We start from the raw sequence: 13,072 nt of genomic DNA, 5'->3' as shown, positions 1-13,072 counted from the left end.
AACAGCCCAAGGGCAATTAGTTCGTGAATGCATCTAGGTATAACTTATGTAAATGTCATGTTGGATTCTTCGACGAGAGTACGCCACAGTGAGCGTAGATCTTGATAGGATTTCATTACAGACCATATCGAACATTTAGCCATTTTTTTTTATTAATTCCCATTATATGTCTACTTTTAATCTGGCTGCCGTTTTATAGGCTAACTTACAACCCTTTAGATTCGTTGCTGAATATGCAAGGTTTTTTTGTAAGGTTCAATAACCAGGATAACTTTTACTTACTAGAGCATAACATTACTTACAATTATGTGAAGGATGCCTCTTGTAGCTAAGCAAGTCTATACTTTTATCACATTTCTGCTTTGCACATTCGCAATTCTGCTTTTGACTATTATACAGTGGTGCTGTATGTGAATATTGGCAGAGTCAATCTTCTATATATCCAGATCAGAGTTTAATAGTGAATGCATGCAATGCCCTTTATTCAATTTTCATCGATGATTTTGATCTCTGGCTTCGAGGCTATGTTCCTTTTGCGGGTCCAGGTTGACGATTGATCAAAGTTAACCAAAAACTGTCTATGATTTTACGGTGAAGGGAGGAGGGACGATTTCGCTTCGTTGTCGCCCAATATTTAATTTTGTGGTGATTTGTGTAAAAAATTTATAGTTGAACTAAAATTTGTGAAGTTATCTGGTGCATCTATGTATGAAAGTTACTTTATTCGGTTACCTTTTGCTCGTTTACCGTGAAAGATAACATACCGACCGCTCCCTAGGCGTAGATTTGTACGTCAGTCGCGTATTATTTTCCATGCCTGTTTGTACTGTCTACTAGCATTAGTAGGGGCCGTGATGGTAAAAGCTATTGGAAAGTGTACCCATTAATGAAACTTCGCGAAAATCGTATCCCACGTTCCGTTTTATGTGATTCTCGTGTTTAGTAGTTTAGAAGATTGTGGCCATTACGGTGAGTGCCTTCTACGTTGTGATATTTACGTGTCGTTTTACGATATTACATGTTGATGATTACTCGTCAGTTCAACAATAACATGAAATGAAATGCGAGTTTTCATAAATAACAAAACATGGCATATATCGCTCATGTGATAATCAGTGCAACAACTTAGTGGCTTGATCACTTATTTGAAACAATAATCATGGATTTTTTCTATTATCTTTTGATTTAAGTGCTCGAATTTATATAAAAATAAGATAACTTGTTTCCCTGTATCTTAAGATGGTTTTGCCTTTAAAACTCTGTCTAAAAATAATAAAAAAGAAATGTGTTACATAGTTATAGAACTCTTAGTAAAAATGTGTATAGTTCATAAAATTAACATTTTAATCTTTATTAAATTATTTTGAATATAAAACTAATATAATATATTAATTTGAATAATTGAAATTTGACTTTAAAATTGATGCACATAAAATTTTATTTTTTAATAGTATTAGGTAGCTTGTCCTACTGATATTGATGGACTGTAAGTACTGATATCTCATAGGCTTCATACAACAAAATACTTCAATTCAATCTTGTTTGGTGTCTTATCTCATAGTTTGACATTTCTAACCTTTTACAGTAGGTGTGATAATGAAAGATTGACCGAGGACTATTAGCTTTTGAGAGTTAGATTTTAGTTGTATCAAACAATTGTCCATTCTATATATCCCTGAGCTGCAACAGTTCTATTGAGAATAATAAATAGGTCACAGTCAAGATTAAGGCTCTTTCTTCATGGTATTTTTTATGCGCAAATTACACAGTCTGTCCTGGTTTTTCTATGTACATTTTAGCTCTGTCACTAGAATAAGCTTGTCTTGCTGTATTATTGAATAGAAATTTGAAGTACATATAATAACCAAAATTCAACCCACAAAATTAATGAAAAAGTTAGAGAAATTCATTTCTATAAGTTAAAATAAAAAAAATACACTTCATTCTTATTATCCAAGATTGATAGAACAGATAGCAAGCATTGACTGAGAAGTTTTATAGAAATATAATTCCTGATTTAGGAAAACTTTGAATAGAATGAAATGTTAAAAATTCATTGAATATGAAAGTGTGACTGCTATGTACATCACATATTTGTTTCAGATTAATTAAAAATAACTAAAATAAAATAAAGAAATTAATAATTAAAGTTAAAGGTGAATTAATTTATTTACATCTAAGCAGCCGCAAACTCAAATATTGAAATATTATGTTTATGTTGCAATCTTATTAATTTATGCTCTTTACAATACAAAGAAGTTTTTTTTTTCCAAATAATAAAATATTGGTTCTATAGATTCCCTTTCATAATATTTTTTTTCTGACAATTTCCAAGCAATTAGGAATCGAAAATATATTTTTTATTCTTAACAGTGTTTATTCTACAATATTTCAAAATGATATCTCAAGAACTATAACTATAACCTATAGAACTATAAATATATATAATACTTTGCTCAAAGAAATATTCATTAGATGTTTTTTCTAAATTAAATTTACATGATGGAACTGTCACCTTTGAAAAACAACTTTGTAGAAACCACTCAACTTTGAAATTTCATCTATATGAATGGTGCCAATGGATTCCAAGTAAAATTATTGGGACATTCAGGTGGAGGGACAGATATAATGAAATTATGAGGCGTTTTTTATTTACTAAATTTGTTACAGAACTATGGAGACCGAACCCAAAAATAGTTGATGAAAGCAAGTTCTGGCGAAAATAAATTTATTTAGGCTGTTGTTTAGTTCAATTATGTTTTTTATTTTGGTTCAAAAAAGTACGAAAAGAACGCGGTTTTTGTGTCTTTTAAGGTCATAAATTTGGCTATAGGAGAGTTGAGGAAAGATAATTTTGGTTAAAAATTTTAATAGTGGACTATCTCAGTAATGTCAATGCCAGGGTATAAGGTTTAGTATAATAGAGGGCATAGATAATATGTATGCGTACCCACAATAAATACATATAATATGTACTGATTGTAGACATATTTTATTTTTCCAATCACAGCTATCTCAAAACATACATTATGTTGTACTAAACTAATTACCGTCGCAGTTAACCGCGATAAGATGCATCGTTGTGAACGAAAGCCACTCGTTCCTTGAGTAAAGATGAAATAATACACAAGCATTGATTTGTTAGCCCAATTTTTATTTATTTATAAACAGACAAACTATAGAAGTCGTCGTGGCTTGAATGTCAAGACGCCTGGGGTTCTCGTATCAAACGATGCGAATTAACCGATGTTCGAATCCCGCAGGCAGACACCAATTTTTCAAGTGAAATACGTACTTAGCACACGTTCACATGAATTATTACTATGAAGAAATAACATCAATAGAGAGAGAGAGAGATCAATACTCGGTGTAATAAAAATCATACTCGAAAATTTACATTTAGCGTAATTACTATGAAATTGAGTCATTGACCTCAAGTCTTAAAACGGGTGGCGGCAATTAACGTTGGTGTTAAGTGGTTACCAGGCCCTGTAGTGATCAGAACTCAGAACGATAATGTTGCCATTCATCTTGAGATATAGCTTTACGGGTCTCAGTTGTAAAGTAACGCCTCTCCCACTCTTCGAACCAGAACGCATGGATCACGGTGTAAAGGCAATTATTTTTACAAATATCGACGATATTAGGCATTGACCAACGCGGGAACGCCATCCTGAACTCGAGACATTAAATTATAACTTGATTACAAAAGGAATACGTTTTTAAATGCACGTGAATTCAAAAATAGACAACCAAAACTTATTAGTGGTAAAAAACATGGTCTTCATCAGGTCTTTCATATCCATTAATCCATAGACACCCCACTGAGTTTCTCGCGAACCTTTTTAGTGGGTCGCGATTCCGATCTGGTGGTAGATTCGACGAAGCACTGCTCTTATTAGGGCTAGTATTAGCAAATTATCTCAGGTTGAGCCCGTGAGCTCACCTACCCGTCCGGACGTAACTGGAATAGCCTCTTAGGCTACCAGTGAATAGGTAGGGAAAAAAAAATGATTAGGTAAATTCTGGTGAGCTTAAAACTGGCGAGTTCACAGTTCTGGTTACAAATTCACTGAAATGAAAAATTTCCGACAAAGGGAAGAAATTTGTTTGACAATTGATGGCTAGTGACCCCGTAGCTCATAGACAACTGAAATATTCAGTTTTGACGAATAAAAAAATCGTTAACGAACGCACTCATCTTTTGAAAACCCGATCCTTTTTCTACTCACATATCAATAATTTCAAAGGTTACCAATTTGTGATATATATTTGTTTTAATAATTATATTATTACTAATTAACGTATTACAGCTTTGTAATTTATAGTCTGGTTGCTAATATCAATAAACGTATTGGCCTTTGAATTACTAACTCAAAATCCACTACGTTGATTTACTGACGACTTTAAAAATATTGTAAACGAGACAGATTGTTTTTGATTAATTCTTCTTTTACGCAGTAGCGGGTCTCACATTTTTTGCGATTCTTTGTGCTTCTGATAGTGACATTGGCAACTTTTTATCGTGAAAAAATGTCACGAGTTTCATTATATTTTATTTAAAAATATGTGCCGCATCTTGAGACAAGAAAATTGAGTACCCATACTTATTGTATCTTTGTTTAAATGCATCTGCAATGCAGAAGAAATATCTAAATTTCAGTGGAAACTGGTGGTAAGACTTCTTGTAAGTCCGCGCGGGAGCCTATAGATATCCACAACGTAAATGCGCCACCCACCCCGAGACAAGCTCTAAGGTCTCAAGTATAGTTACATACTCGTGTAATAAAAGTGAAACCCGCAAAATTATAATTTGCGTAATTACTGGTGGTAGGACCTGTTGTGAGTCCGCGCGGATAGGTACCACCACCCTGCCTATTTCCGCCGTGAAACAGTAATGCGTTTCGGTTTGAAGGGTGGGGCAGCCGTTGTAATTATACTTGAGACCTTAGAACTTATATCTCAAGGTGGGTGGCGCGTTTACGTCGTAGACGTCTATGGGCTCCAGTAACCACTTAACACCAGGTGGGCTGTGAGCTCGTCCACCCATCTAAGCAATAAAGAAAAAAAAAATAGAAACAAAATTCAAATGTTTTTTATAATTGAATATAGTACAAAAATTCGTTGAGTAATCATAAACGTTTTCAGGTGTCGGCTTGTCAGCGTTACTGTGCTATCGGGTTTGAAGCATAAAATGCCCTTATCGTTCAGTACACAAGCCGACTTTTAGACGGGCCGGTTGCCTAGTCATGATAATCATACCACATCAGAAATGGAAGGCGTGAAGAAAATACATTCGGGTACACTGTATCGGTGAGTTTTCATTATTTATCTTCTACTTCATTTGTCAAGAAATGGACAAAAACATTTTTAATTTTTTTTAAAAGTTTACTTGCATTATCTTTCTGTCGTTTAACATAACTCCCAAGAATAATCATTACTCAGAGATTTTTATTCATAACTAGTGGACCCAGCGAACTTCGTTCCGCCACACGGTTTGTTTCAAACACATCAACCGGTCAACTTCAAAATTCTACTATAATTAACCATAGAATATATTATGTTTAGCTGTCAGTTGCATTTTATTATTCCATATCAGTTGCGTTTTGTTATGCCACGTTTTATGTCACGTCCCATGGGAACGTGATAAAGTATCCTAGGGCCTTCTCCTGGTTCTAAGCTACCTCCTCACCAATTTTCAGCCAAATCAGTTCAGCCGTTCTTGAGTTATAAATAGTGTAACAAACACGACTTTCTTTTATATATATAGCTAGTCAGGTCATAAATTCTGTCACATGTTTAATGTAAAATAATTGAAACAAGTTTATTCATTATGTAACCATTCATATACCAAAATGAACTTAACAAAACCTAGATTCTTATGACACTAAAGTTTATTCAAAATGACCTCCGTGATTTTGAATACAGGCCTTCAATCTGCGCGGCCAGTCGTCTATCGCAGCACGAACGAGGTCCATGTCAATATCGGCGGCTGCCTTAATCAAGGATGTCTTGAGTGACTCCAAATTGGGATGAGGCTTTGAGCACGCCTTTTCCTCCAAGTGTTGCCATATTTTGTAATCTAACGAATTCAAATCTGGACTGGAGGAGGGCCAGTCTTCGTGCCGGATGAAGTCGATTTCACGCGCCTCCAGCCAGTCTTGTGTGCTCTTCGCTCTATGAGCTGGCGCCGAATCTTGTTGGAATACCCAGTGCCTGTTATTGAACATGGTATGAGAAACAGGTTCCACAAGGTTCGTCAGGACTGTATTTTGATACACAACTGCATTCGTTTTTACACCTTTCTCACAAAAATGTACCTCTGTTAAGCCCCAATAAGAAACTCCCAACCATACCATGAGCGATCTTCCGCCGCCGGATCTTCTCAGCGGGTCGCGATTCCGATCCGGTAGTAGATTCATTCGCGAAACAATTGCTCTTGAGTTGTTAGGTCTCCTTCGGAGGCGCTCGGGCAGTTGTTAGCAAATCCCACCCCTCTTGGCTGAGCCTTTGCTCGCCCACCTGTCCTGGTGAAACTGGAAAGGCCTTCGGGCCACCAGTAAACTTTCAATCATAAAAAAAAAAAAAAAAAACCATGAGCGAGGATGGAAAATAACCGCGTTGGACACGCGGAATACGGTTGCTCGCTTCTTCACTACTGTGTGCGTACACCTTATCATTTTGTTTGTTGTAGCTCTCTTCTACGGTAAAAATTTTTTCATCCGAAAAAATAATTTCCCGATATTTTTTTCCCGCGTACCGCTACAACAAAGCGCGGCATCTCTTCAGTCTCAGGTCCATTAGACGAGCATTCAAACGATGTCCTGTTTTTCTTCGATATGCCCGAAGCCCTAAGTCTTCATTTAACACCCTTTTCACCGTGGTTCTGCTTAACCCCATCTGAAGGGCCAACAGCTTCTGCTTACGTTTGGCATTTCTTTGAATTCGCGCCTTCACAGCTTTTATCACTGCTGGAGTCCTAACAGACCGAGGGCGACCACTTCTTGACCTGTCATCTACACTAGAGTCTTCATTGTATCGTTTGATGGTACGATAAACGAATCTTTTGATTACATTCAAATTTTTCAGTATGTTAAAAATTTGAATTGGCGCGTAACCGCAACGATGCAACGCAATAACTGCAACACGGTCTTCTTTAAGCGTCCACTCCATATTTAGGAAATGAGTAAAATTCTAAAAGTATACATTTTTATTTTCATGAACAATTCGAAATTCGAATTCAATAAACTTTTTTGTGGCCAGCATTCTAAAAGAAAAGTTTTTACTGTGTGACAATACTTATGACCTGACTAGGTAGATAATAATGATAATAAATTAAACAACGTAACCAGTACAACTGTCATTCGCCGTTTCCACGACTCATGCCGAAGGACATTCGGCCAAATGATACAGGTCAATCGTCTCAGAGGTCCTTTGAGGACGTATAATGAAGTAGTTAGTAAATCCTTTGTTATATATAGACCCCCTGTATGTATTAATGTATTTAAAAAAAACTAATTGAACAAAATCATTAATGAAAAAAGAAATGGCTTGATTATTATTGAACAAATAAAATGTGTATTTTTAATTCGATAATTGAATACTTGTTCTCATTTAGTTATCAAGAAAATTAACTAGAATTTATATTGTGTACAATAATGTATTTATTAATCACAAGCGGCCCGCTCCGGCTCCGCTCGGGTTTTTAACAAAAATTTCAACGATATTTGACTTTTTTTACATAAAAGAACACTTATTGCGGCATAACTATTATTAGTTAGACATATGCTGTTGCGAAACTTTTTGTAAATAATAATGTGTTCTACAAAGTCATCTACATTATTTTATTCTATCATCAATAGTTTTCACAGGGCACGCGATGTAAAGAATATTTTAACTAATTTTTTTACACCTTGGGTTACATTATTGGAGTTTTAGTAAGGATCCCTAATTTTTTTCAAAAAAGATAGCCTATGTCTTATAATATATATATAATAATATTAGTATAGATGTATATATTATACTACTTGCAAAAAGTAGAAAGTAAATGTATTGGGAACCGTGGTTGCCAAACTGATCTGCTATATTATCATCATGATGGTGATATCAATCGTTGTAGCTTTCTACCATACGTCCGATAAATAATTTATCTCTAGTCTTCAATACATATATGTATCTCAGTTGGAATAAATAAAAATAAAAACTACAAACCATTGATTTTTAGGTATTTTTATATGACAAAAAATATTTTTTCACGACAACGACGGAAGCTAGAGATTTTTTTTTCCACAAAAAATACAAGCACCTGTGTTATAAATAACGCCAACTTCGTACAGTGGAATAACAAACCGGTCGTCGATGTATCGCGATCCGACCTGGAGGGCTGGTTCTGACTAAGTGGGGTATCCTGGGACACCAGCGGAACCGTACCGCGGAGACCGGTGTCGTTGATTGTTGATGATCGCCTCGACGATCCGTCGATCGGTCGTCCTCGGGATGGCGCCGTGAGTCTGGTTGTAGTGTTGACAGCGGAAACCCTCCTCCTCTGTCCGGGTTCTGACCCCGGCCGGAAATCGGTCGTCAAATGAGAGAGTGCAAAGAAAGTCATTTGGTGGGTAATACCCTCTATACCCGATTATGTGGACCGAATGCTAAACAGTCGACGTCGCCCTAAGGACGTCATTACGGAACCGCCCGATCTATTAACGGTGCTTTTAGGTACCACAAGCACCGGTCACCGTCCGTTAATTCACTCGTCGAACCCGTCGCTTGCGACGAAGGGCTCGACGAGTGAATTAACCGACAGACAAAGCCCACTGAGTTTCTCGCCGGATTTTCTCAGTGGCTCGGCTTTCCGATCCGGTGGTATGTTCTGCGAAGCACTGCTCTTGCTAGGGCCAGTGTTAGCAACACTCCCGGTTTGAGCCCCGTGAGCTCACCTATACGTTAAGGAGGATCTGAAATAGCCTCTCAAGGCTATCAGCATAGGTAGGATAAAAAAAACACCCTAAAATATTCTTGGTTCCGCGGTCTGCTCTCAATATCTGCAGATAGTAAAGAACCATATATCCCGCACGCCCCCTAGGCGCGCAAACCTCGAGGTTGGCCCGACCTCTGCTCGAAAAACAAGTCTTCTCACACCTGGGGGACGAGTAGGCAAATGTTGGAGTGTGCAATTGGGACGAGGAACTTTCAGCATTGGACTTTAAATCAGCTTTCATGATGATATATTGGTGAAAGAGCGCCCTTGAAACACTTCAAACTACTCGCTACTCGCTGTTCACACCAAACAGATAGAGTCTACAAACTACACAAAGCCGGCGGGGTGGGGTACTCCACGGTGGTAACCCAAACCATCAGCGACACAAGTCTAATCTACTATTACTACTAAGTATGAATTCCGTATTAAAAAAAAACACTCAACATTTTGTTCGTTTGAGAACGATTTCTAAATTAAATTCCTATTAGTTTGATCCGAAGCTGCGAAGGTAAGGTTTTTTTTTTTTTTATTGCCCTTGTAGGCAGACGAGCATACGGCCCGGCCCACCTGATGGTGAGTGGTTACCGTCACCCATGGACTTCAGCAATGCTAGGGGTAGAGCCAAGCCGCTGCCTACTGCTAATTTAATACATATGAATTTGATTATGGATAGGTGAATTATAACACTTATGATATCTTTGTAGGGAATTAATGAACGCTTACCATGAATAATGAAAGTTATATTTAAAAGTAGAATTGTCGCAGGCGCGTTGAGTTTTCTTGTTGAGTAGCGCGGTCCACAGCTATTTGCTATAAAATCAGCAATTCTAATGCAATTGAGAATACGTGTCTCATGGCAGATATTTTCAATGGGCTGCGTTAAACGCTAACACAATTGATTCGCAGGTTCATGTACAGAGCTTTGCAAATAAACATGTCGTTCTACTCACACATTAAATTAATTGCTTGAAGCATCATTATTAAATTGTAACATAGTTGGTTCTCGGTTTTGCGTTTACCCATTTCTAAGAATATTTGCTTTGGGTCTAAAAGTCTAAATCCGGACAGAAAAATCGGTCAGTGATTTTAGAAACGAATGCCCTGTGTCAACTTTACCCGTAATCATATAAGTTATGAATTTCGGTGAGTTTCATTATTGGAAACGGACGAAAACTTTCGATGGCTTGGATGGATGATCTCTTCAACATAATTCAGTATGTACGAAGTATTTTATGCGAGTTATATATTCGCATTTCTACCAATATTTTTTCGTGAATTTCTTCAATATTAGACTCACAAGATAGATGAACTTCAAATTTGGTGCTAGAGAAAAATGCTCGGGATGATTTCGAATTCCGCACCGATAAGTCCGTTTTTCAAAGCTGAAAATAATCGAGCGCTTCTCGTGCACAGGGTGGTCTTGTGGCCTAACATTTTCTTGGATTTATGCCACGCATTGTGGATCATTTGTGCCTGGTAGTACAGGGCAAAGTAGAGGGTGCCAGACCGCGAGGAAGACCTCCGGTAAAGCCGACTGACCAAGCTATAACGAATTGTCCTACATCTAAGCAACAAGATTGGAGCTTGAAAAGAGCAGTTGTGTTGGATTGTAGAATTATTAACTAAACACATGACGACCATGATGACTGTCAAGAGTGTAAAGACAAAGAAGAAGAAGCCTTAAACACTTTGCTTTCAGTTTTATATTAAATTAAAGCTATTATAATAATTGATACCTGAAAACGGTACGGTACGAGAGGTATACTCTAGCGACTTATTAGCGTTGCATTAGTATTCTTAATGGCACGGGCGGCGTTTGCAATTAATACTCGGAAAGGTAGCTTCCTCTTCTAGCACCGCCTAAGTTAATAAATAACAAAAAAATCGTTTTTTTTTTCATTGCAGAATTTTAAGTAGTTCTTTCGTTTTATCAACGACTGAAATGTGTATTTTATCAACTTTTCTGACACAATCACCAGTGAGTTATTATTACCTGTCCTCGGATATAACAGAACGTTGTCTTCGGACATTGCGATACTTTAAGATTTATCGTGTTGTCAAATCGGGGCAGATTTAACGCGAGGCGAATAAACAAAAAAATACCCGACAGTTCAAAAATAATTTGATACAACATTAACGAGACAGTTTCAGTGGAAGTTTGTGAGGTGGCGCCCCAGTTGTGTTCATTCCGTACAATGGACACCGAATCTATTCAGGCGACGTGGGAGCGTCAGAAGTTGTCTCCACAATAGGAAATTGACTCTAGCTTGTGACAATCGCCATTCTGCATTGCATCAAACTAGTTTGCAGTTGTTTCTAGTAAAGCTGTGAATTTTATTAAACGAAAACTGTCGTGAATTTATATGTTAATTGAGAATTCAAACTACCAGTACACTGTCAAAGTTAAATGCTGATTAAATATCTATACTAATATTATAAAGCTGAAGGGTTTGTTTGTTTGTTTGTTTGATTGGTTTTTTTTTTTTTGGTTTGTTTGTTTATTTGTTTGAATGCGCCCATTTATCGAGGAAGGCTATATAGGCTATATAACAGCACGCTAAGACCAGCAATTTGGAACGCCTTGTGGTGACCGGTAAAATAGAGGGAAAAAGGCCTAGGGGTAGAGGTCCCAAACGATGGTCGGACCAAATAGCGGAGGAACTGGGGATACCTATCAGCGACGCACTCCACCGGGCTGCAGGGCGGGATCGATGGAGACAGTTGGTTGACGAAATCGGACGGAGTCACGATCCTCAGCAGTGAGGAACCGATCGAAGAGAGAGAGAGAAGACCAATACAAGCGGAGCACCAATAAAGAATGTTTCAAAATCGGGTTTTTTTTCCTTTTGAGAGCTTCCGCTGCGTGCGCTGCAGAAACGGTTAAAGTTTCGCTAAAATAATATATGACAGAATTGTTTCCCTTTAAAAGATCTAAAGAAAAGTCCGCGACACGACAGGTTTTTTTTTTACATTTTCTTGGGCCTGATGATATCCTCATGGATTCTCAAAGGCCCGGGCCAAAGGGCATGCCCAACTCCACTCCAAAAACATTATTTGTGAACTATTCTAGGCGGACGAAGTCGCGGGCAAAAGCTAGTAATAATAATAAACGAAAGACAATAAATGTTTGATTGTAAAGCATTGTGAGCTGAAATGACGTTAATGATCTTCATCATGATGATCAATGACGTTTGACGTAAATTAATTATTGATCCCCTTTTGAAATTGAGATACTCACCTATCTGATATAACATATACCAATATTCTATTAAATACCCCAGATGTTGTTTCGAATGAGAAACGTAGACGGGACAAGATTTAAACCCACTCTGATTTTTCATTACGAATTTTCACGGTAATTTTAACGCGCATTCCCTCCTCAAAGCATCCGGAGCGTTTGAAGTTCGCAAACCAAACACGACAATGGACCATTATGTGCTGTGCGGGTTGAAGTTAGATTCCCGTACATAAAAACAATAACTGTGCGCTGAGATAGACGTTCCATTTACCAACCACACCCCATCTCGTTGTTCGATCATTGAACATACAATAACATTCTATGCTTTGGGCTCGGAATATTGATCTTATAATACGAATAGGTGGCAAATGGTTTTGATTAGATTTTTTTTTTATTGCTTATATGGGTGGACGAGCTCACAGCCCTGGTGTTAAGTGGTTACCGGAGCCCATAGACATCCACAACGTAAATGCACCACACCCACCTTGAGATATAAGTTCTAAGGTCTCAAGTATAGTTACAACGGCTGCCCCACTCTTCAAACCGAAACGCATTACTGCTTCACGGCAGAAATAGGCAGGGTGGTGGTACCCACCCGCGCGGACACATAAGAGGTCCTACCACGAGTAAAATTTTATTTATGTATTAAAGGAAATTGTAATAAAAACAGCTGAAGTCTCAGTAATTGTCTTTTAGAAATAACTAATTGTGCTAGCCACCTAGTGAAGGTCAGAAATTCTACGACCATTTGAATTTAATCTTATATTTACGTTTTTTTTCTATTACGCTCGTTTTAATAACAGAACTACCTGTAGTAACGTTCTAAAATTAATTTCTTTCTACGTTAAAAGTTC

General features: G+C 37.4%; 1 protein-coding gene across 4 annotated transcripts in view; it reads left to right on the top strand.

Moving 5' to 3' along the window:
• The first annotated feature begins 575 nt into the window (after positions 1-575).
• Positions 576-13,072, top strand: part of p120ctn (adherens junction protein p120) — a 55,917-nt gene continuing 43,420 nt past the window's right edge. For all 4 annotated transcript variants that reach the window (XM_028169943.2, XM_028169942.2, XM_028169941.2 and 1 more), the window contains exons 1-2: positions 576-969; positions 5,149-5,313. In XM_028169943.2, coding sequence (XP_028025744.2) covers positions 5,273-5,313 — 41 coding nt within the window. In that variant the 5' untranslated portion in view covers positions 576-969; positions 5,149-5,272. The remainder of the gene's footprint in view (positions 970-5,148; positions 5,314-13,072) is intronic.

This window comes from Bombyx mandarina, chromosome A1 (assembly GCF_030267445.1).
Source record: "Bombyx mandarina strain Sakado chromosome A1, ASM3026744v2".
In the NCBI taxonomy this organism is placed as follows: Eukaryota; Metazoa; Arthropoda; class Insecta; order Lepidoptera; family Bombycidae; genus Bombyx; species Bombyx mandarina.
The sequence above is the reverse complement of the archived record's forward strand: the minus strand, read 5'-3'. Positions and strand labels throughout refer to the sequence as shown.